The sequence below is a fragment of the Lytechinus pictus genome, chromosome 2 (genome assembly GCF_037042905.1).
Source record: "Lytechinus pictus isolate F3 Inbred chromosome 2, Lp3.0, whole genome shotgun sequence".
In the NCBI taxonomy this organism is placed as follows: Eukaryota; Metazoa; Echinodermata; class Echinoidea; order Temnopleuroida; family Toxopneustidae; genus Lytechinus; species Lytechinus pictus.
In genome coordinates, this window is record NC_087246.1 from 70,458,901 (window position 1) to 70,485,801 (window position 26,901).

The 26,901-nt window shown below is 36.0% G+C and overlaps 1 protein-coding gene across 1 annotated transcript in view; it reads left to right on the forward strand.

Annotated features, from left to right (window-relative positions):
• Positions 1-466: 466 nt before the first annotated feature.
• Positions 467-26,901, forward strand: part of LOC129253712 (C-Maf-inducing protein-like) — a 56,287-nt gene continuing 29,852 nt past the window's right edge. The window contains exons 1-6 of the mRNA XM_064095553.1: positions 467-1,624; positions 12,759-12,887; positions 18,359-18,481; positions 19,011-19,100; positions 21,336-21,524; positions 22,234-22,337. Of these exons, the coding sequence (XP_063951623.1) occupies positions 1,433-1,624; positions 12,759-12,887; positions 18,359-18,481; positions 19,011-19,100; positions 21,336-21,524; positions 22,234-22,337 (827 nt within the window). The 5' untranslated portion in view covers positions 467-1,432. The remainder of the gene's footprint in view (positions 1,625-12,758; positions 12,888-18,358; positions 18,482-19,010; positions 19,101-21,335; positions 21,525-22,233; positions 22,338-26,901) is intronic.

A 26,901-nucleotide genomic window follows, 5' to 3' on the forward strand; every position in this document is an offset into this window, starting at 1 on the left:
TTTTTTTTAATTCCTCTATATACAATCTCAAAATATTTTACTCTAGTGCTGCAAAGTATGACGAATATGACCCCGAGTTTGAAGAGCGAATTGGAATTTTTCCTCACATAGATACAAAGCTTTTGGCGCGTTTTGGGGGCGTTTTAAAAAGCACATTTTTTGCTCTAATAAAAGTGCTGATAGTTTTGAAACAAGCACAATCATGAACCCATATTTTTTAATGTTTGCACCTCTTAGGTATACCTTCCTTTACAACTTTGCAAAGTTTGGTGAAAATGAGTGGATTTTGAATAAAGTGCAGCATTTCTCAGTGTACTTTTCTAGATTGAGTTTACGTTATCTTTCGCGCAATTTCAAGAACTGAGAGTGCTTTGAGACTTAAAGGAGCAAACAGCTAATAATAATAGCAACATAAATAGATTATCCAGGATACAATCATTAATAACACGTGAGTTCTAAAAAATGCACAATTCTTTTGAATGCCCAATTCTTAGGAGCATCCATTTTGGTGAACGTTGAAACGGCGAATTAAGCAATGGACGGTGCTTACAGTTATTATCCTATCGTATCGGAGGAGATTTTCCAGTGTTTTCTCTTTCAGATGACATAATTATGGATGTAAGGATATCGTAGCTAATTGAAAGAAACATGTAAAGGAAATTAATAGGTAAACTGAGAGACGATTGGCATGCACGAGCGCGCAATGAAACGCTCGGGATCAAGAACTAGCTAGCGCCCCTCAGCGTTGCTCTTTCACGATTAATATCCAAACAACATCCGTGAATAAGTCTTTCGTGGTGTTTCCGGAGTATTTTAGCCATTTTCTACCGAGTTTTCACGCTTTGTGTTTTGAAACTTTGAAAGGAAAATTTGATTTTGATCTGTGAAAGTATAGAGCACAATTTATTGCTGTTAATGTGAATATATAGGGAAATCAGCCCATGCGAATTGCATTTGTAGAATTATGTTTGTTGTCCTTCCTGCCAGTGCCAGCTCTGCAAACATGGATTGGATTTGTATGAACGACATATCGGGTTAACACTTTTTGCTGAAGAGCGCGCCTTTGCTTTGATTTACCACCAGGATGTGCATGATCTAGAGTAGGACTAGGAGTCGAGTAAGCCATATAGACGTTTGACTACTTCATTTCACGGATCCTTTTAAGCCTTTTTAGTGGAATTATTAATTTACTGAGATGACGTACATGTATGTCGTTACCGGTATTTTATGGAGCAGACTAAGCTGAGTAGACCTCCAACTCCAAGGAGTCCAATGCAGGATTATTAGCCTCATAAACCCGGCCTCAGCTCTGCAAAATTCTGTGTAAATAGCTTCAAAAAGTCCAAGACCAAATCTACTAGCTGAAGAGAGACAAGGATTTGCCAGACTTGAAGAACAAAAAACTTGGAATATAGAGTATAATTTGGAAACCATGGGATTCTCTGGAGGTTATGGCCCTGATTGTGGAGAACTGAAATACAAATTGATCCATGAAAGTGGCATCCAAATATGCAGAATAAACCATGCAAACACAGTTGTGAATAAAATCCTGAATCTAAAATTCATGAGAAGATGGGAAACACATCAATTGGTGTTGGGGGATACAACAATTTATTCTAGAAATGTGAGTAAAATACACGTTTGTTTATTTTACTATTTAGATCTAGATCTAAAAATGCTGCTTTGCTCGTTAATCAGATTTGATTTTGGGTTCAGTGGCATAATGAGCCAAAAAAAATTTGAGGGAGCAGGATATAGGTGTATTGTCAGGCGAAATTTGTAAAAGTTGCGTGCGTGAGTGAAGTGAGCGAGCAAAAATTTCAAAATTGTTCCATTTTACAGAAATCCAATCTTGTGATAGATTTTGACATCTAGACTAGGTCTAATTCAGAATATCATACATTTCACCCTTTTTCCTTCCTATTCTTTTTTTTTTTTTGTTCTTGGTCTTGAAAAATTTGGAGGGGTAAGTGCCCCCTAAGCCCCCCTCCCCTCATCTGTACGCCACTATTTGGGGTAGTTGTTTTTGTCTCACCTGCATAGCAGAGTGCTCTAGTATAGGAGGCGGCTTCAACACCAAATCTTAACCGAAGGTTAATTTTTTTAAATGACAGCATAACTTAGAAAATATATGGACCTAGTTCATGAAACACATGACCAAGGTCAAAGGTCATTTAGGGTCAATGAACTTTGGCCAAATTGGGGGTATCTGTTGAATTACCATCATAACTTTGAAAGTTTATGGATCTGATTCATGAAACTTTGACATAATAGTAATCAAGTATCACTGAACATCCTGTGCAAGTTTCAGGTCATATGACCAAGGTCGAAGGTCATTTAAGGTCGATTAACTTTGGCCATGTTGTTGGTTATTGTTGAATTGCCATCATAACTTTGATAGTTGATGGATATAGTTAATGAAATATGGACATAGGGGTAATCCAGTATCGCTGAACATCTTGTGTGCATTTCAGGTCACATGATCAAGGTCAAAGGTCAATGAACTTTGGCCATAATTGGGGTATCTGTTGAATTACCTACCATCATAACTTTGAAAGTTTATGGATCTGACTCATGAAACTTGGACATAAGACTAGAGTAATCAAGTATCACTGAACATCCTGTGCGAGTTTCAGGTCACATGATCAAGGTCAAAGGTCATGTAAGGTCAATAAACTTTGGCCATGTTGGGGGTATTTGTTGAATTACCATCATATCTCTGTAAGTGTACCTATTGGTCTAGTTCATAAAACGTGGACATAAGAGTAACCAAGTATCACTGAACATCTTGTGCGAGTTTCAGGTCACATGACCAAAGTCAAAGGTCAATGGACATTGGCCATGTTGGGGGTATTTGTTGAATTGTACCATCATTGGTCTAGTTCATAAATATAAGAGTCATCAAGTATCACTGAACATCTCACAAGGGGCTGCGGAACAGTTTTGAAAGTAGGGGGGGGGTGGGTGCTGAGTTAGCTGATTATACAAAAGAATCACAATCAGATGGTAATTGTTACGTTTTTGTACACCGTTTTTGAAAAAAGTGGGGGCTTAAGCCCCCCCCCCCATGTTTTCGTGGCCCCTGTATTCCAATTTCCTTTATCAGACATTCAGAATCAGAATTTGTTTTTAATGTTGCACATTTTCAGAACATATATTTAGTTTGTTAAAATTTAGAAATTAGAAAATGTACATTGTACGTATTATAAAGCAATAAATGTTAATATAAAAAAAAAACCAAAAATGAAGCAGATTATCTGTTTTGATTTTATTTGGGTGAACAGAAAATCATGGTCCCTACTCCCTAGTGTGTGTGTGTGTGAAGAAGACTATCAGACATTTTCGTTCTTTGATAACAGGATACAGGATGTATTGCATACATGTACATGTTATTGACTGTCAATGTTACATCCTGTATGAAAAGAAGCTAATATGCAGTGGAAATGCAGGTACTGTACATTGGACAGTACAGGATTTGATTGTACTCTACAGTTATTACTGTACACTGAGATCAAATTATTGGATTGATTGTAATCAAATTTGTGTTTACTTTATTTCATTTTCCAACAGAAAAAAATGCATACACACAGTGTGATAAATGTAATCATGAAAACAATATTGAGTTACACGCCCCTCCCCCCGGCAAATTATGCACAGATTTATGTACGTGTATGTTCATTAGTATGCCTATATGATAAAAGAAACATAATAGGGTTTGTTGCACAGAACCAAATTTGACACATGTACACCCCTTTCATATTGCGCTTTTCCTGGTGAACTTCGCCAGCGATGGGGAAAGTGTCCAGTATAAAAAGTACACAGGAGAACTTCCCCTCTCGAGGTGGAGAACTTCCCGGCGAAACATTTTCCCCGACGAAGTTCACCGATGATAAAAAATAAGGCCAATATGAAAGCTCACCGGAGAACTTCTCCACTTTCATGACGTCAGAGGTCAAAATTCATATCCCAGAAATCCGTTGAACCGAGATTTCGCGCGGTGAATAAAGCGGATGTCCGATCAATCTATAGCGTTAAATACCATCAAACATACATTTTAAAAAATTTATCATGAAAGTGTCTTTTACATGCACTGAAAATATGAAAAATACTCTGATTTTTGTTTTGTTTTGCTTATAATCTTTCCAAAATATGTTGTGATTACAACCTTTTTGACACCTTTTGTAATTGATTGTTGTATACTTGTCGAGCTTGTTCAACTTGGGCCAAAGAGAAATGTTGTTGCTATATTGCGGTGTTGGAAAAAAAAAGGCACGCTTCCACCCAAGCAAAACGGCCATCAACTTTGGCTGGGGAAGAGATGTCATTGCGGAAGAACACATTTTTCTCCTCGCCGGGTAGTGAGGAATGCGTGCCGGAGAAGTTCGCTGGGAAAAAAGGATGAGGCCAGTATGAAAGGGGTATTAGTTAATGTCTAGGGTGGAGGCTTGGTTCAAAGAATTCTTTTTAAAAGAAAAATTGTATAAAAAGATTTGCTGCTAAAATAAAATAAAGAATTTTCACAAAGAATGATTAAGAAGAATCAAATGATAAAACGATTCAACAGCTACATGTATTTCACTCTTTTGTAGACCTGATTTACCGGTACATTGAAGACAGCAGTACTTGTCAAAATATTTTATGAAAGCTTGATCAAAGAATCTCTCATATAATTAGAACACACAGGGTTGAAAATAACTTTAGTTTTTGAAATGTCATCTTAATTCCGAAAGCATATGGATCTAGTTCATGAAACTTGGACATAAATGTAATCAAGTCCATCCTACATACATGATTTTCAGGTCACATTACCAAGGTTAAAGGTCATTTAATATCAATGAACTTTGGCCATGTTGGAGGAGGTATTTGTTGAATTGCCATCATAACTTTAAAATTTTATGGATCTACATGTAGTTCATGAAACTTGACAAAAGAGTAATCAAGTATCAGTGAACACCCTCTGTGAGTTTCAGGTCACATGACTAAACCTTAAAGGTCATTTTAGGTCAGTGAACTTTGGCCATGTTTGGGGGTATTTATTGAATTAACTTTGAATGTTTATGGATCTAATTCATGAAACTCAGACATAAGAGAAATCAAGTATCAGTGAACATCCTGCATAAGTTTCAGGTCACATTACCCAAGGTCATAGGTCATTTAGGGTCAATGAACTTTGGCCATGTAGGGGAAATGTGTCTAATAGCCATCATAACTTTATGAAACATGGACAGAAGGGTTAAGTATCACTGATCATATTGCACTAGTCTTAGGTCACATGATCAAGGTCAAAGGTCATTAAGGGTCGGTGAACATACTGAAGTATTTTATCATCATACGAATGGTGTTTTTTGTGAATAATTTTGTGTTTTTCAAATTCAGCACTGCTGCTATATATTGAATTGCGTGATGCAGGCGAGAGGCATTCCTCTTGTTTGTTAGGTGGTGTGTCTCTGACAGATCACCTCTTAATTTCGTCAGAATTTTCTTTATTTCTTTCTTTATTTTTTCGCACCACTGTTTGTCGCCAACTTTTCTCCGGATTGGCTGTATCAATTTTGCTGAATTTTTTGTCATATATAATGTCTATCATAGAGACACAATAATAAGCTTTTCAATGTCATCAGGTCATGATGACGTCATGTACGCGCCATTCAACCAAAAAATTACACGGGGGCGGCGGGCGAATTCGCCCCGGAAAGTCCAAAAAGAGCCCCGGAAAAGGGCTAAAAACATTCACACGAGGGCGACTGCAAAACTCATAATCGCCCCCGTCAACACTGTATATTTATGTAGCATTTCATGCATACGTACGTGATTGCATTTAATACATTATACATTATATTGCATTTAAATGTGTACTTGTTTGCATTTGCGTGTGACTGCTTATATTACAATCTTGAGCTGTTTCCTACGCGCACACCAATTGTGCTACAAAATCCCAAACTCATTGCCCGACTGCAGTTGCGAACATCACGTATATATGTACGTAAATCACCGCGGAGCTGCCCGCAGAGTCACACAAGCAAATACAAGATACAGTGGCACAATAACATTGCTCATTTCAGCGCACGCGAGTCCATCATAGGATCGTGTCAGCTAAGAGAACTTACCTGTGAATCTCTGTTTACGGGCGTGAATAGTGCATGTGCCTATGAATTCGAGATGGTACCGTTACGCACTTCTCGCTAGCTCGCGCCGCGCTGCTTCGAAGCTTCGTCGCGATCGCATGTACAGTACACGCGTATGATTACACCGTATATGCCAACTAGCCAACTACCGTGTATATATATACACACACACCCATACACACACACAGACACACACAAACGCAAAAAAGCCGCGAAATAGCTCCAGAAATTGTAGCCCTGGAAAGTGGAAAAAGAGCCCTGGAAAATGAAAAAGTAGCCCTGGAAAATTTTTAAGTTTCTCCAAAAAGAGCCCTGGAAAGAAAAAAAGTAATTTTTTGGTTGGCGCCATTTTGTAAAATTCTTTATTTGATCATATCAACATAACGGATCATCAATAATCAATCATATTTACATCAAATAAACTTTAGGTCAAAGCTCAAATGTCGATGTCATCAAGGGTCATGCAAAGGTCATGTGCACGTCAAAATTGAAAAATGCTCAAAATCGTCTATAATTGTTTTTGGGTACGTTTTAGGTCATTTTTAGCATATCAACATTTTGCGCGTGTGTAACGTTATTACTTAGCGAAAAATCGCTGTTTTTTCTTTGTGTATCCATTTAATTCTGATCAAATTGATACCTCGATCAGCTCTCTACAATCATTAATGAGGGAATGAGCACCCATAATGTCTGTCTATCTAATACCTATAAATTTATCTGTTTATTTTATCTATCTACATGTATCTATCTATCTATCTATTTATCTATCTAATATGTATACATGTATCTCCATCTATCTATCTATCTACCTACCTACATGTACCTACCTACCTACCCACCCACCCACCCACCCACCCATCCATCCATCCACCCACCCACCCATCCATCCATCCATCCACCCACCCACCCACCCACCCACCCATCCATCCATCCATCCACCCACCCATCCATCCATCCACCCACCCACCCACCCATCCATCCATCCACCCACCCACCCATCCATCCATCCATCCATCCATCCATCTATCTATTGATCTAATGTCTGTCTATCTAATACCTGTTTATCTGTTTATACATGTACATGTATATATATCTATATAGCTATCTATCTAATGTCTGTCTATCTATCTATCTATCTATCTATCTATCCATCCATCCATCCATCCGTCCGTCCGTCCGTCCGTCCGTCCGTCCATCCATCCATCCATCCATCCATCCATCCATCCATCCATCCATCCATCCATCCACCCTGTATAATATTTCTGTCTATCTTCTATTAATCTATCCACCTATCATTTATCTCTCCATCCATTTACCGGTATCTATTTATCTTTCTTATAATATGTATCTGTTTAAATATGTATGTCTGTCTATATATATCTTTCAATCTAATATCTACTCCTTAGTTTATAAAAATAATTACGGTATGTCTATTTATCTGCATGTATATCTATCTTCGTCATACCACCTATTAACATGTCCGCATGACAAATTAAAATCTGTTTTTTTTTTAAACCTACGTTGATTGCTTTGTGTTTAGAGATACAGTCTAAAATAACTTCTTTTTACAGTCATGTATTTTGCTTCGCTGGAAAATGATAAAACAAAGGACATGTATCACTTTCAATAAAGACTATTACATGTACATGTATGAAAAATGTATGCATTATAGGGAAGGAGAAGCTGTTCAATGTATTTTGAAAATGAAACCATCGCATAGTTCCACTTCTACCCCTTTTACAGTGAACAAAAGGCCGGGCTGAGCCGCGGCCGAGCCCGGCCTGAAATTACTGTAAACGCTAAAAAGACAAATATGGTACCAAAAGCGGCCGCGCATTTGGCCCAGCTCTGGAGGTTGTCTTGGCCACAGCTCGGCCCGGCCATTTTTTCTCTGTAAATGCACGCAGGGCCAAATGCGGTACCAAACGCAACTCAGGAAGTGAAAGGCACCGTGTTGTTTGAAACTCTCCCGTGATTTAACTGCCTTTTCCCGCACCAGCATGACCCCGGCGCACCACAAAATAATTGTTTGTTTACATTTTGTAGAGTGCCAATATGACAAAGTATTGAAAGGGTAAAATTTCGGCTAGGCCGAGCCCGCCACTGTAAACGCACAAAATAGGGAGGCCGAGTACCGCAATTGAGCCCAAGCTCTGCCTGGCCCAGCACTGTAAATGCACAAAATAGGGAGGCCGAGTACCGCAATTGAGCCCAAGCTCTGCCTGGCCCGCCACTGTAAACGCACAAAATAGAGAGGCCGAGTACCGCAATTGAGCCCAAGCTCTGCCTGGCCCAGCACTGTCAACGGTCATAGAAAAAGAAGGTAGTCCATAAAGCGCATGATGCCATCCCCCCATGACTGATGTTTCATCATGTATACACTTTAAATTAAACAAAAATTATAATGCATGTATGACATGTCGGCCTACATAAAACAGACACAATTCATGCATGAGTGAGTGAAGACAGTTTGAAGAAAGAAGACCATCAGTCATTTGGCAGACAATATTTTAACTTCAAAATGAGATTTTGCATAGTCTTGTATTAATTATAGGCCTACTTTTCATACATAACCATATCATGATACATCATATTCCATTATTCCAAATGTTTGTTAATCTTTTATGTCCCTATAATATTCAGAAAGTGACACCAAGAATTGTGCCTTGCCTGGGCTGCATGTAAAGAGCACATTAGCATATTGGGTGAAGAAGACGAGTTTGTGGAAGGATATTGAGAAGGAGGGAAAAAAAACCTGAAGTCTGCCTCTCTCAATCACGCTTGGAACTGACAATAGACTCTGCAATGTTGGTCATTGGAAGAGCTGGGGACTGATACACCATGTATTATACACACACACAAATACATCTACATACATCCGTCTATCCACACACTGCAATGGTGTCCTGAAATATTGTGGAGCTCTATGTTGCACTGTAATGCCATCAGTTTTATGCTCGCAGCATCTTGGTTTACACATTCTACATGCATGTACAGTAGGCAGTGAGCTGTATTCTCATTAATTGATGAGAGTAGTCGCTAACCCATTTACTGTGTAGCCTTGTTGTTCAGTTGTATGCCCTTGTAATTAAGATTATTTGTCTTTATAGTATTCAACCACAACTTGCCTTTTGTAAATCCATATCCATGGGTTATAAAGCAGTTCCAGGAAACAATTTCATGTACGGTACATACATGAAAGGGATTGCTGTTTAATAATACTTGTGTTTATAATAAATGATTTGTACAACTGTCTACATACCGGTACATGTAGGCCCATATACATGTACATGTTACTTTGTATGTTGACGATTCCATGTACATCATTGCATATTTTACTATATTTTACTGTGTTACAAATACTTAATGTTTTATTGTTTTTTAAGTCTCAGAATTTTACCTGCTACCATCTCTATTATAAAAGTGTAATGGTGTGATTGTCAAAATGTGATGAACGTTATCTCTTCTTTTTCCTTTTCTCCTTTTGTTATGTTTTTTCCTCCTTTTCTCTCCTCTCTTCTCTCTTTTCCATTTTCTCCATCTTCCTTTATACACCTTCATGACTTCCATTTTTGTCTCACCTGCATAGCAAAGTTTCAAGTCAAATGACCAAGGTTAAAGGACAAGTCCACCCCAACGAAAAGCTGATTTGAATAAAAAGAGAAAAAATCCAAAAAGCATTACACTGAAAATTTCATCAAAATCGGATGTAAAATAAGAAAGTTATGGCATTCTAAAGTTTCGCTTAATTTCACAAAACAGTTATGCACATCCTGGTCGGTATGCAAATGAGGAGACTGATTACGTCATCCACTCACTATTTCTTTTGTATTTTATTATGTGAAATAAGAAATATTCAAATTTTTTCCTCATTGCTAAGTGAATTAAGGATTAATTCCTCCCTGAACATGTGGAATTAGCATTGTTTACTACTTTGATTTTACTTTATTTATTCAAATCAACATTTGTTGGGGTGGATTTGACCTTTAAAGGTCATTTAGGGTCAACGAACTATGGCCAAGTTAGGGATCTATTGAATTACCATCATTACTTTGATTTCAGTTAATGGATCTGATTCATGAAACTTGGACATAACAGGAATCAAGTATCACTGAACATTCTGTGCGAGTTTTAGGTCTCATGATTAAGGTCAAAGGTCATTTAAGGGTTAATAAACTTTGGCAAAATTGGGGATATTTGTTGAATTACCATCATCATAACTTGAAAGTTTATTGGTCTACCGGTAGTTCTTGAAACTTGGACATGAGAGTAATCACGTATCAATTAACATCCTGTGCAAGTTTCAGGTCACATGACAGAGGTCAAAGGTCATTTAAGGTCAATGAACTTTGGCCATTTTAGGGTATTTGTTGAATTACCATCATACATGTACAGTGTAACTCTGAAATTGTATTGGTCTAGTTCATAAAACTTGGACACTAGAGTGATTAACTATCACTGAACATCCTGTGTGAGTTTCAGGTCACATGACCAAGGTCTGAGGTCATTAAGGTCAATGAACTTTGGCCATGTTGGAGGTAATTATTAAATTGCTGTCATAACTTTCAAAGTTTACATAGGGGTAATGAAGTTTCCCTGACAAGCCTAAGGTCACATGATCAAGGTCAAATGTCATTTAGGGTCAATGAACGTCTTATTAGGCGGTGCTGCACCATCCCGAGTTTGCTCAATCTCGAGATTTTAGCCCGATCGGCCCACTTCGCGATTAATCTCGAGATTCAAGAAACCCCGTCTGCACCATCGCAAGAAGAGCATTCCTGCTCGAGCGAGGCAACAAGCCCGATATTACGAGCATGCGCACTTTCGGATCTTTGAGTTTCAACGGCCCGCGCTTTTGAATAACTTCCCGCGATATGCAAGCAATGTACTCCTTTCACTAGCACTTTCGCCGAATTCAACCGGTGTTATGCAACAATCCTCTCAGCTCAGCGAGTGAAGAAGTGATGTATTCTTCGTTAAATATGATGGCGGAGTAGGAGGCAACGACAGAGAGAGAGAGAGAGGGAGAGAAGGAGGAAAGAAATGCTATTTGCTCACATTTTGCGAAGGAATAAGACAACACTGCTGTCAGTGTTGTTATTGAATATGACCATCGTCGATGAGCGCCTCCCCCTTCGGTCTGGTCTCTCCCAAAATCCATTCACTGGTGGGACACCATCGTTGCTTATGAACGCTATTCGCATGTATAAAGTTGACTTTCGCACGTGTTTATGTTTTGACCAAGGCGGAAGTGGAACGCGAATTGCATTATGGACTGACGTCATGAATAAATTACCCCGAGTCCAATCTCGAGTGCGTCTGCACCGACGAATTAGCGGGATAATTCGTAAAATAGCGCGCTATTTTGCAAATAAACCCGAGTTGACTTGGGATTGCAATCTCGAGATTAATCCTACGAACTAGCGCGATAATTGCGTCTGCACCGCCAACTATCTCGAGATTTTTCAGATCGGGATAATTTGCCGGATCAGAAATAGCGCGCTAATTTGAAAACTCGGGATGGTGCAGACGGCCCTATTGTATCATTATATGAATTGGTGTTTTTTGTAAATAATTATTTTATAGTAGTTTTCAAAGTCAGCACTGCTGCTATATTAAATCGCGTAATGCAGGTGAGACTGGCAGAGGCCCTCCGCTTGTTCCATTTTCTACTGGTCCAAACCCTAAATTTACTGGTCCTCCAAAATAAAGAAAAACATAAAAAAGACTCATTTTGCTGTCTTTTATTGCCACCTCACAAAAAAACTTACAATTTGTACACACACGCACATAACATAATTCAAGAGAGCCATTTTTTAAGATGCCAGAGCCATTTTTATAATTTACAAAAGAGGAGAAAATATCATTTGTAGCAGTTGGATATATTTTTTTATTGGTATGGTCATGTTTAACTTGTAAATCTGGCTATTTCTGAAAAGTTACTGGCCTGAAAGCAATTTTTACTGGTCTGGGACTGTCGGACCGGCACCAGTGTCGCGCGCTGAGTAATAGCAGTAGTAGTAGCGCATACATGTATCTGAGTTCACTTGTTGAAAGCATTTTGAAATTTTAAGTTCAGTTCATTTTTTCTAAAGCCCCCATCACACTTATTCGGAATCAGCAGGAATCAAGCAGAAGCTGAAGCGAATTTTTTTTTCAAAAAATGTAGAAATTTTTGGGAGGAACTTATGAATTCACCAAACTGGAGTTGAAATTCAGTAAATTGACCAGGTGAATCATCATACACTAGTCAAAATGAACCGCAATGGAGTCAGATTGATAATTTGTGCTACATTCTTGGACATTCTAGGTGCATTCTAAATACTCTGAGTGCATTCGAAATAATTTTGTCATTTCTTTTGGCCGTCCCGAAGGTTTTGGTCATGTTCAAAACATTGGAGGGGTATTTTCGAACGGTGTTCTAAGTAGATTTAAATGACCCACTGGTGGTCTAACAATAGAATACCGGTAGTCCTTTCATTCCAGCCAATTCTGCTTGATCCAGAATAAGTGTGATGGGGGCTTAAAGTCCAATTTCTGTATCGGTCAATGACCCTCCTGGTAGACTTTGAATTTTGTGTTATCAGGCATGGCTATAGTTCTTATATTTTGTCATTTTTTCTTATATTTCAGCCACAAGGTTACATGGAATGCCCAGTCCCATACGGTATTATACATGATATACATGCATTGTCACGTTGGGAAGCAGGTCAGAATGCTTGTCTGAGGATTGTTCTAAGCACAGGCTCCGTATTGCTGCAGGTGAGTTAACCTGTACATGTATCTTTCATAAAGTAAAAATTAATCTTATCGCTAATGCTACTCAAATTTGCAACAATCATTCATTTCCCTTTGACTTTTATAGTTAAAAAAAAAATGGACATGACATGAGTCTAACTAGCCCTGTTTAAAAATGCAAATTGACAACTTTACAATACATTTAAGTTAAATGTACTGCAAAGTTGTCAATTTGCATTTTTAAACAGGGCTGGTGTTGTTTTTATTGCCTTGTTAATGATTAGCGCAGATTCAACAGCTTTTATTAAGGAATGGCTCCATACTGTACTGGGAATGGTATCGTTTTTTTTTCTATTTCTAACCATATTTATTCCATGTAGTATTCAGGATAATGAGAAGACTGTGCATCCATGTGAATTTCTCAGAACACACATAAAGGCCAAACATCCCTGGAAGATGGCATGTACATGACGATGAGGAAAATTTTCTTGAAAACAAACATCAATCTTTACTATCTTTACCCAGAATTGCATGTTTATTACATTAACACATATTATAAAAGTACTTATCATGGAGATGTAGGGGTTTACTTCATCAAAATGTTGTGAGGAATTGATTTATGTCCCCCATCTTAAAGACGGCAAAAGGAGCAAACTGTGGGTAGTCATTACAGCAAAGTGATTATTATTAAAAAACTAAGGAAAAATTTGACCAGGCAAGGCAAAACCCACAAAAATCTGTAATGAATATGATGTACATGTGCCCCCATTGAAAGAGGAGATTCTTAGCTTTAATTTAAAATGATATACACGCACATTTACAATGTGAGTAAAACAAAACAAAATAAAACTTGAGACCTCACGAATCCCCAATTTAAGGAAAAACTAGATTAAATTCGTCATGCTGACGAATTAGGTGGTCTGTCGTTGATAGATAAATAGGTAAACAGACATAATTATTTTAAAAATAGGCTGATATTAGATTGAAAGATAAGTAGACAGATAGACATACATATGATCTATTTGATAATCTTGGTCATAGACATCATGGGAATAAATTTTGGTCATGACGATAGTGAACATTACAATGATAACAATCGTGATGATTATCATGATGATTATGATGGTGATAATGCTCATGATCTGAAATACGAAATGAAGTTTGAGGCACGTAATAAGCCTTGAAAATTCCTCAAAAATTTCAGACGATTTTACTGAAATTGGCTTACTCAAAATGGCATAATGAAAGGCTCCTTAAAATTCACAGCAGTTAGGCCTACTTTTTACTCGACAGCTGCATCATTATTGATGTTTTTTATCCACAATTTATGAAAAATCTCTCGATTATAATGTCCGCATTTTTTGGGGGTAGATTTCAATTTAGTTTCCAGCAAGAATTTTAACAATGTCACTTGGTGTCAGTTCCATAGCATTTTGCTTGAAAATTCATAGGTGATGCTTTTTCAAAATAAAAAATCTTAAATATTGATATATTTGAAAAAATTTCTGCTCAATTTTAATATTTTTTACGAGAAGCTTCACAATGCCAATGACTGACTTGAAAACTCATCGGTTATGTTGTCTGAGTAAAATTATGTAGATAAATTTTTTGTAAAATTTGTACAAAATTTCAGCAAGATTTTTCAAGATTTTACTTAAATATTCGACAAGAATTTTCGAAATTCCAGTATATATCAATTTCAAAATTTTTACTTGAAAATTCTGTGTTGATGATTTTTAATGAAAAATTTTGTAAAAGATTCAAATACAAATTTTCCGCAAAATTTCGGCAAAATGTCTAATAAGAAATTGCACAATGTGTCACAGAAGGTACTTGAAAATTTGTTTTACGTTATGTTTAATAAAAATGACCATAAAGATAAAAAAAAACTGGGAAATTCCGCAAAATGTCAGAATAGAAAGTTTACAACCCAGGAGCCTTTCAATATTGCAGCGTTTACTTGAAAATTTAATTATGATGTTTTACAATGTGAAAATGACCCCCCCCAAAAAAAATTAAAAATTTCTCAAACATTAGGTCCAAAAAAATCTCGCAAAAATATCAGCAAGTCATAACACATTCATGCTGTGGTCAAAAGTGAAAATTATTCCATGTTTATTTGTAATGATTTGTCTCCGCTATAACATATCAAAATTTCACAGAAACCGACCATTAATAAGGGAGATACGGCCAAATTTGCATAAATGCAATGACGTCATATGGTTAAAATTGGGTAATTTTGAGTTCTGAAGTCATTCTGACCCCCTAGTGATGTAATTGAGTTCCAAATGAGACATAGAATCACATCTTGGACTCATATCCTATCCAACTATAAAAAAAAAATTGGGGGTCCCCGTTCGTTCTGAAGAGCTACAGTGAATTTTTGATCCCCATCTATAGGCATGTTTTTGCCTACATGTATATAGAGCCAATGGAAAGAGCTCGCGCGCACGCGTGCTGCAAACTTTAATGGGTGCTCATTCCCTCATTTAAGATCGTAGAGAGCTGATCGAGGTATCAATTTGATCAGAATTATATCATTAATAGATACACATAGAAAAAACGGTGAATTTAAATGCTGCATAAGGCAGTTATGCAACAAAACGCGCGCACATATGTGCGTGCGCCCTAAATGTTCAAATGCTTTAATAAAATGACCTAAAACGTACCAAAAATTAATCAGACGATTTTGACCATTTTAAAATTTTGAGGCGCACATACGCGCGCGTCATGATCTCTGCATGACTTTTAAGAACATCCACAGTTGACCTTTGACCTCAAGTTAATATGCTGTAAATATGATGGATTATTGATGATCCATTATGTAGATATGATCAATTACAGAATTTTACAAAATGGCGCCTAGATGACGTCATCATGACCTGATGACCTTGAAAAGCTTAGTATTGCGTCTCCACAATAGACACTATATATGACGAAAAATTCAGCGAAATTGATGGAGCCAATACGGAGAAAAGTTGGTGACAAACAATGCTACAAAAGATTAATAAATAAATAAAAAATTCTGACGAAATTAAGAGATGACATGTCAGAGACAGACCACCTACATGTACAAGTAAATATGTCGTGAACACAATCATTATTTATGGCCTGATAGATACTCAAAATAATTTGATACCATATTTTAATAATTATTTGTGTGGTATGTAAGAATCAGGAGGTATTTTTTTTTACTGTGATGTAAAGTTTGATTTGCGCAGAAGCAAGGCATGGCTGCAATGAATGAATCTAGATGCAAATGATCCCATAATCCTACAGGAGTTTATAGTAAACATATTTAAAATACCTTTTCAATGAAATTAACTTGAGAACTAAGAAATGTTTATTATAATGATTCTATTGTTAATTATTGAAAAGGTGTATTGCAATGTATTTTAATGCAACCCTTGCTGTGCAAAGTGCACTGCTCTAGAGAGAAAGTACAGGGAGAAAATGCTTTGGAGAGATTGTACATTGATTCCTAAGTTATCATAGTTGTGTTTGGAATCATCATTCATGTTTGTGATTCGAATATGAGGTTGCTTAAACATGCCCCTAGTTTGGGACATGTTTTGAATACGAGAGAAAGGTGTGAAAGACTAGGCTATTTAAAGCAGAAAATAAATTTGGTGTTGACAAACGTGGTCTTTGGATTCAGCTTATGGGAGTACGGTAGGGTACGGATATTACAAACAATAATATTAAAGAAGTTGTACATATGTACATGTAGGCCTATCATTGTAATGCAGTTCATTCATTCAAAGTCACAGCATGCCCTGTGCTACATTGCCCGATGAACATACTGTATATAATACTGTTGTATTATTAATAGCAATAAATTGAGGGCAGTATTGCATAAATTTATTTTACAGGCGTTTAAGAAAATTACAATGTTTCAACTTACCCCGCATTCCAACTAACCCTGATCTCCCCTAACCGTATGTCGCAAATTTGGTCTCAAAAGTTGCGCGAGACTTAAAAAAAAAAAGTCATAAAATTTTGCGGCGCTATCATTTTGCATTTCGGAAATATTACGCGAAGCGTCGAGGGGGGCCATCATGGCCCCCCCAGTCCTTTTAGGGTTAATGAATACATTCATAACTAGAATTTTAACTTGTATTCACCATTTTCCTAATACCATAATTAAAAATATATAAGTTTAGTTTTTTAGGGCGAGGGGCATGTATCATAAGCACTATGATAAAACTCTGTTCACAAGACCCAGAAAATTTCAGTGTCTTCTCTTATGACGTCAATGGTGGCTTGTTTTGACACAGTTGTTTATACCATTGGCTTTTTTTTTGTTTAGTCCCATGATCCCATCCCATGTGTACATGTAGCTACATATGTACACATGTGGTTAAAATCTGTGAAGGATTGTCAATATGATATGTGTATTTTACACTGGGTTCAAATTCCATCTCTTTGTCAACTTCAATTTTTTTGTTATATTTTACATTTACATGTATGCATGGTCATGTGCACACGTTGAGGCATTCCGTCGTGGGCTGTGCCCGTGTGATTGCGTGGTTTTCAGTCAGATACAAATTAGAAAAAAACTTTATTGCTCTGACGTCACAAACTATTTTGGGCATGGATAGTGAACTCAGTCGGTTAGATGTTTTGGCTAAGACTAAGATTGTATGATCTCAACATGTATGGTATCGAGTCCCGCTCATACTGCAAGACGTCTATAAAACAAGAGACTAATGCTAGCGTTGTGCGTATGCATCCCTATGGAGCGGGCATACATGCATGCAGCTAGCCCAGCGGCACAGGGCGCCGGGTGTGCTCGCACAGAGGCGATGGTCGGAAAGGGCTCTGTGGCCGCTTTTTACCAAAATTGCAGCTCATTGTAGCGGATCAATGCAGCAGGAACGGCATAACAAAAAACATGTGAAGCTTTGGAATGGATTTCTTTCTTCTTTTTTCTTGATAAGAAGAAAATGCTTTGATTTGGAGCGGCTTTCTTTGTTCTTTTTATCAATAAGATAAAAATGCTATGCCTTGGAATGGAAATTTGAGTGTAAAAATGGGGGTCCCCTCCGTGGCACATACCCAACACCACGCATTATACACTGAGTGCCCCCCCCCCCCCCCCGGAGCGTGCCTTACTGCTGTATTTAGTCAGTGCAAGGGTTAATGCGGTTAGAAAACACTACGTCTGTATAAAGAAAGGGCTGAGTTTTTGTTCCCATGTGCACGTTAAAAGCCAATACACTACACTGTATTTGTCAAAGAGTTGGGTGGTCACCTGCCGGTCCCTGGCAAACCTCAACAGTACATAATACACCAAAAGGGTGGTCTGTACTATGAATGGAATAAGAAGGAGAAGGAGGAGGGGGAGGGGGAGGGGGAGGGGGAGGGGGAGGGGGAGGAGGAGGAGGAGGAGGAGGAGGAGGAGGAGGAGGAGGAGGAGGAGGAGAAAATATGTGTACATGACTTGAGAGGAAAACAATTTTGTTGATTAATAATTTTTTTGTTTTTGTTTACAGGCCGGCAATGTTTACATTCGTGATCAATGGTTGCATTCCCTCCTGTGGAAGAGAGCTATACACAGATTCAAGAAATTAATATGTAACACCACTAAGCCTGAGGTCTTCATGCAAGAAATATCAGTAAGTATTTGATACCCCTCTATCTTCAAAGATGAGTTACTTACATATAAAAAAATACATTTCACAAGCTTTCTTGTGAATTTTACAGTTTTCCTCCCCTGAAATCGGGTTATTTGATATCAACTTAATAGTTTACATCTCGGTACCTTTTTAAAAAAGGGCAGATTTAAACTCCAAATGAGGAGGGGAAGTATGGGCTGATGTGGAGTGATGACGATTCGTTGATATTTTTTTCTGCACTCACACAGTGTAAGGTACCAAAGTTCATTTTGCTATAAAGGCACTATGGGTTAATATTTCATTGTGTCTTTCCTGCATTCCCCACTGTTTTGTCTATGATTAATATCAGAATTGGAAATGAAAGGCGTCGTGCAGGATTTTGTGCTACAGATGCTAATATGACTTTTGATGTAAGGTACATGTACCTAAATAAATGACAGCAGATAGAATTGTACATCTCTCATTTAATAGATTATTCAGATGTGATACATGTAGATGTTTTTTTCTCTCTTTATATATTCCATTTTAGTCAATGATAGAACTGACCCTAACAACCTGTGTACAAGATCAAGATATTTGTCAAGTACCTCTAGAGATTGTCTCTGACATCTTATCACAGGTGAGAGTATCCTACACTCAGAGTGATTTGTATCAATTGATGAAGCACTATTAAAATATGTGCCCTTAATATGGATTTTCTTTGCATTGCATTATGGGAGAGAATTGAAATATGCTGAGATGCGAGCACAATTATCAAAACACAAACAGTTCCAGACTTCCAGGGGGGGGGGGGATGATGCAATTTACACATATTTTTCTTCTACAGTAAGTTCACATAATGGTAGGTTATTTCTCCTGATCCTTTCAGATCAGAATAATTGTAATAATCCCTTTATATAGACTGAATACCCCCTTTAATTCCCACATTTGTTTTTTATTCCTCGATATTTATTCATGATTATTTTTTATCTGAATTTAATGAGCATTGAGGGTCTTCAGGCCTACCTGGAAGTACATGTACTGTATCAGAGCATATGTGTTAACAAACACTTCATGTCTACATGGTGATAATGGGTTTGTTGAACAAAGGTGATTAATAAAACCTCTTGGAAATAAGTACTGAAGACAAATTCAGATGAATTAAGATGTTATTAGCTAAACCTTCTAAGAATAGAATGACGGATTTTGACATGTTTCACTTCTACAGTGTATGTGTAATAAACAAGGACATCCACATATCCCTATAATATATATATATATATTTTGAGGGGTAGGGACATATTAGGGAAGAAAGAAGAGTTGTTATACAAAAAAACTAGAATTGCAATAAAAATCAGAAACGATATGAGAGAAGCAGAGGATGTGCAGACAAGATTGAAAGCAATGTATGCAAACTTTATACAAAAAGCCTAGCAAGAAATTACATAATGGAGGAACAATTTTGGAAAAACTTCATCAATTATTCTGATATGATTCACATTCCATAATAAGCAAAGGCTGGAAATACCGCTGATATGATACAATGTACTCACTCACCATGGGAACAAACCTCACTTTGCAGACATTTTAACAACTTTGAGAAAGGAGTTTTTTGTACCCCACTGGTTAACCCAAACAGCCTGTGTATCGATAGTGTTTAAATGCTTTTCAAAATAAACGTAATGACTCAGGCCTACATGTATGTATAACTGTTTCACGAAATACCGATGAACTTTAAAATTCAAGAACTTTATTATTTGTTCGAAGATTTTGATGATATTTTGTATGTAGAAAAGATTATTTTTTATTTATTTTCCTATTTTCATACAACACCACAACCTTTACAAAAAAAAAACATTTTTGACAAAGCAGCTATGACAGCTTACATGGTTGTGATGTGGTATTGTGTGATGCCCTTGCTAGCAATGGCACATACATGTAGTTATGGCAAGTTTGCACAGCATTGTTTTGATATACTACATGTATTTCTGCCTCCTGTGACATCATAAGAGGCAAAATATGATCTACATGTACATGTAGTATATTTCAAGGAGGCGGGGCTTAGCATACTGCAGACAAATGCAAGTAAAATGAAAATAAAAAAACTGTTGAAATTATATGATGTACATTTAAGCCCAACAGGTAATGATTTGGTGAAGTTATGCATGTCATTGGAACTTTACATTGATTGTGAATATCAAGTTTATATCTCAAAATGTTGCATGCACATGCATGTACATGTACTGTATTTATTGCTATTGAAATTATAATTAAGGACATGTTCTCCTCCCAAAATATAATCATTCCAAATAGTTCAGACATCTAAATTGTCAACACCTTTACAATAAACATTGTAATAAGCTCCTGGAGAAGATGGAGGATTGTCAAAATTTTTAGTTTAATAAAGCATTAGTGGCAATGTCATGTTACTATTTGTCAACATATGAATCTATGTAAAAAGAATCAAGCGTCAAGTGTGTTTATTGAACATTGTAGCAATAAATTTCCAGATAAGACGAATGCTTCAAAAAGAAAGCAATCATATACCATTCACAATTCTATCTCAGAAATGTGTGTGCTTTCATTACACTTCCGTTTGTGCATGCGTGTACCCTCAGATTTTATCAATCTGATTTGGTATAAATACAATGTATTGCTTGAATCCTCCCACATAAACCCTTCAGATTTCATTCGCAGTCATCTCACAAGGTAGAGCTCACTTTGATTTTCTTCAAAATGGTGAGATAAAAGACTTATAATCATATTTTTAATCATATTTCTTTTTGGTATTTATTTGATTATTTCTGGATTTACCTTCCTTCCTCTAAACTCAGTTTAGTGTTTTTGATGTTATTTTTCCCATTTGATTTGACAGAATGCTGACATGATCAACTCTGTAGCTCATGAGAGTATTATCATGGCTGTAGCTCCTCTCCTGGAAAACAATCAACCATCACCGGAGATTTGTTCATTCTTCAGTAAACATTGTCGCAACTCTCCACGTTCTAAGGTTGTTATTGAGATGTTTACACCAGTCATACACAGGATTCTAAAGCACAATATGGTAAATTTGATATTATTACTATTATTATTATTATTATTTTTTTTTTTTTGGGGGGGGTTCAATTTTGTTGCTTTCATGTAAATCACTGGTACTATTTTCACACAGGAAATTCTGGAGGTATGATAATGACAACAGTTTTATGATATTTTCTTTGAATCTAGATTTCCATATTGCACCTTTGATAGTTTACTGATACCCTACCCTAGAACTACATGCATTTATTAGCTTCTCCAGTATAAAGGTAAAGGTTAAAACTATTCAAACTATAAAGGCCAAATTCTAACATTAGCAAAGCACTCTACTCCTCTATATAAACTTGAAATTTTTAAGAGTATTGGATTTTGAAATTGAAAGGTAAGAGTACGTAAAGTAAAACCTGTATCAAGTTTTGGTAAGTTTAAGATGATTGCAGATTACATTCACTGTCAGATAAAATGGAGTATCTTACCATGAAACGATTATTGTGTGAAAGATGTGATCTAAAATTTGTACACAAACATTTTTAATGGGTAACAATTAAACCATCAAAATTTAAAAAGTTTGGTCCCTAATGAAAATGTTGAAAATGTACTTTGTATTTTTGATATGATAAATTTAAAATCATATGCAGATTTCATGATATAGTCTGTAAATTTGCAAGGAAATTGTTAAAAACTCTCTGGAAATTAAGATATATTTTGTCTATTTGATGTTTCCTTTATTTACATAGGACTTTGGTAAGAATCCACGACTTCAAGCATTTGTGCGTGATTTCATTCTTGCAATGCATTACAAAGATGACCACGAATTTGCCTTCAAAGAATTTGTCAGCATGTAAGTTCATAATTTTTTTTAAAAATATCACTTTAAAACCTGTGAGTTTGAGTATAAATCATAAATAATTCTATGATCGTAATTTTATTATATTTGGTTAGGATTACAGTGTATATGTGTACCGGTATATTGAATAAGATTTTTCTTTTTTAAAATTTTGAATTCATAGTGAGATTAAATGAAAGATGTTCATAAAACACATGTTATTTGGAAGATAAGATCCTTCAAAACAGTTTTTTTTTTATATGCACATCCTGGTTGGTATGCAAATGAGGGACAGGCTGATGACATCATTCACTCGCTATTTCTTTTATTTCAATATACAGTGCATATAAAAAAAAACGGGACAGTTTTGAAAAGTCTATCAACATTTTGTTTCAAATTATAATGTCTAATTTCGTTGTTAATAGATGATCTGAAGTCTAATCTTTCAAATGCCATTAAAAAATATCAGTTTCGTTCATGCTTGAGCAAACACAGAACACATTTGTGAGGGGTTCGAAAAAAGGCTTGCACCAAATGGCAGAAAATGAGAAAATACTGATCATCAGACATCTTTTTATTATCTCTGCCATAATTTTCGAATTATGCTGTCAAAATCCATTTACAAATCTATCCACTTACTTAAATTGTTTTGTTGGTGTTTTTTAATATGGTATCTTTTTAGCATTGAATGTTTTTTCATAAGTAAAAAAAAAAAATTGTCAACCCAAGTAAGGGGATTCGTATTATTAATGGGATAGCTTGTAATTTGATCAAATCCTTTTTATTGTGGGCTGGAAAGGTTTTGGTGTCTTTGAAAGACATGAATCATTCTGTTAGAATTAATATTGTCCTGTCAAGCACACAATTTGACTTGTTCAAGGAATCAATGCCCCCTTGACAATAGGATTCATGTCTTTCAAATGCACCATAACCTCTGTTGCACATAATAAAAGGATATGAATAAATTACAAGCTCTTTCATTAATAATGGATGTCTCCTTGCTTAATAGGTTGACAATTTTTGTTATTACTTATGAAAGAATATTCAATGCTAAAAGATAACATATTTAAATGAAACAAGGTGGTTTGCGAACCATAAGCGTCTCCTGATTTCGCGATAATTAAAATATGCAATATAATCTTTTGACCCCTAGACAACCTTTGACCCCATCCTCATGGATGCACATGTAGTATTACCCAAGGATCATATGTGCCAAGTATGATTGATGCAGAAATAAAGAAATCAGAGCAATTTGAACAAAAACTTCAAAAAAGGATGGACATGACCACACATCATTTGACCTTTTGACCCCTAGACGACCTTCGACCTCATCATCCTCATGGACAGATATGTAAAATTACCAAGTATGAACATAATTGATGTAGAAATAAAGAAATGACAGCAAATTGAATAAAAACTAGCAAGAAGTCTGATGATCAATATTTTCTAATTTTCTGGCATTTGGTGCAAGCCTTTTTTCTTATTAAACCCCTTGCAAAAACGTCTTGTCTTCGCTCAAGCATGAACGAAACTCATTTTTTTTTAAGCATTTGAATGAAAGATAGACATGAGAGCATCTATTAACATCAAAATATAGACATAATTTGAAACAAAATTTTGATAGACTTTTCTAAACGGTCCCGTTTTTTTTTATACGCACTGTACTCCTCATTGCCATGTGAAACAAAGTTTTGTTCCTCTCTGAACATGTGGAATTATCATTATAATGATAATTGTGACTATAGTTCTTTTATAAGTCTCAAATATTAGATTGATATAACTTATTCACACTATTGAACCTTTTAGTGAAACTTTTGTCAGGCCTAAAAATGAAGAAATTTATAATCCTGTAACAATGAGGGTTTTTTTTATTACGCTCAGGAGTGCGCAAGAATCAATACTGTTGTCACAGAATGAGAAATAACTTGATGCATAAAGATGGAAAGCAAATTTTTTTAAACTTCATTTACAGGGAATAATTTTGCTTTATTCAGGGCAAGTCCACCACAACAAGAAGTTGATCCGAATAAAAAGCGAAAAATCATACCAGCTTTTATTATTATTATTATTATTTATTCGGCAATTAAAAATACATGATAGTACAATACAAATCACACAGACAATAGGATATAGGTGACATAGTACAAAGGACCTGGAATAGAGATGAAGGGGCTGCCTGGGTTAGGAAAAGGTAAACTGAATTACCATGGCCCACAGGCCTTCCTTCCCACACCCCTTCACCTCAATCCAGGTCAGTTAAGAATATAAAAAAAGAAATATGTAAACTGAAACTGGCAACAATTAATTTGAGGGAAACAAGTGTACCATGGATCAATCAGCAATCATCATTTCAATATATTACGGACTAGCATCATCAATGACATTTCAATTGTACAAATTATGTGTATATTAATGTTCAGAATAATGGAAAATATTTACAATACATACAATTTATGTTCAAAATATCATATTTATAAATGTGCATTATTAAAATTCAGAGTGACGCCAACAGCTAGCAAGAACCGAATGTCATAGTCCAGTTATTGATCAATAATTGAATAATACATGTAACTGCAATTGTTGCATTATATATAAATTTGTCTTGTTAGCTTGTTTCAGTACAGGAATTTAGTCAATAAAGAACAGTTAGAATTTCATGACGAAGAAGCGTGAGGAGCTTCATGATATTACCAGATATAATTTCATCCTTGATGTGAGAAGGAAAATTCTCCCAAATAATAGGAAATCTGTGCACTGCCGTTTGATGGAGACGATACCATATAGGCTTAGGAATGAAATTTTCATCAAAATTGGATGTAAAATAAGATAAGAAAATTATTACATTTTAAACTTTTGCTTAATTTCACAAAGCAGATACATGTATAAATATGCACATTCTGGTCAAATGAGGGTATGATGACATCCTCCATTCACTATTATTATATGAAATATTTTAATTTTCTCCTCATTATATGAAAAAAAGGTTTTATTCCTCCCTGAATATGTGGAATTACCATTGTTTTAATTAATCAAGGAAGGTACTTATCAAATCTAAAAAAAATATTGTATAATTCAAACAAAAATAAACGGAGAACATTGAGTGAATGACATCGTCAAATCTCTTTGCATATTATTGGGATGTGCATATAACTATTTTGTGACAAATAAACGAAACTTTAAGATGTCATTTCTTTCTTATTTTGCATCCGATTTTGATAAAATTTTTAGCGTCATGCTTGTTCGATTTTTCTCTTGATTCAGATTGCCCCTTTTCTGGGGTGGACTTTACCTTTATTGTTGATAAATATTTTTTGTTCATAAGAGAAAAGCTCTCAACTAATACCCCTTTCATAAACCCATCCTCCAATTAGCCACCTAAGAGTAATGCGGATAATTCAATAAAAATTGCGTTCACAAACTCCGAAAATAATCCGCACTATTTTTACGAGCGCCCGTCCTAAAAAGGCAGATAATCGTCATGGCAACCGCACACACCCCCTCCGATGCAGTTGTGTTGGAAAAGGGTGACCTTGTGACCGCACCATGGCAATTATCCGCATTACTTTTGAAATGCGTTCATAAAGTCAAAATCTGGTCCCGATGCCGCTATTATGCGGATAATTGCAGCATCAAAATAATGCGGATAACTCTCGTCCTCCTCCGATTTTACGACCAAATTATGCTGCTATTAGCCGCATAATTGGGTTTATGAAAGGGGTATAAGTTTTGTACATGTACAGTCCTAAGTAAACTTTTGCTGAACACAGGAGACTTTATGTCAAGCAGTCCTAAAAGTGTGGACCGAATTTGTGCTGTGATACCAAAAAAAATTATACAAAATATAAAACCTTTAATAAACCTTTCCAACAAAAATCGCTTTAATAGAGGTGATGCTCATACATGTATGCATAAATTGGGATTATCAATGTGTGTTTAATAGGGTACCTTTTATTCACTGTAATTACATGTATGCCCAGTGTATATTAATAATAAATGAGAATAATACTTAGTCTTTATGTAGCGCAAATTGCAGTTAAGTCTTTTTTAGTGCTCTAAAATGGTAGTATGAGAGAGAGAGAGAGAGAGAGAGAGAAAGAAAAAGAAAAACAATCATATGTACGTCATTCCTTCTTTCTGGAGAAACAAAATGCCATCCTTTTTCTATTTAAACCCTATAGAAGAGAAAAAGGAAGGCTAATGAGGGCTGATTGTTTCTAGAACATAAATGTAGAGAGGCACACCCTCCATACGTCAGTAGTGTATACTGAGATCCATGGTAATCGACCACTCAAATACACTTGGATTTTTTTTTTATTGGAAGTGGATGGATGCCAATTTCCTATGAAAATTGTTTTTTTTTAATCTGTAATATGAATGAATATTATTGTATAAACATCCAAGAGGACAGGGGAAATACATTCATCAAAATATGCACATCCTGGACAGTATGCAAATGAGGGGATTGACTACATTACTCACTATTTCTTTTATATTTTACTATTTTATTACATGAACTATGAAATATTAGAATTTTCTCCTCATTGTCCTACATAACAAAGTTTATTCCTCATTGAAAATG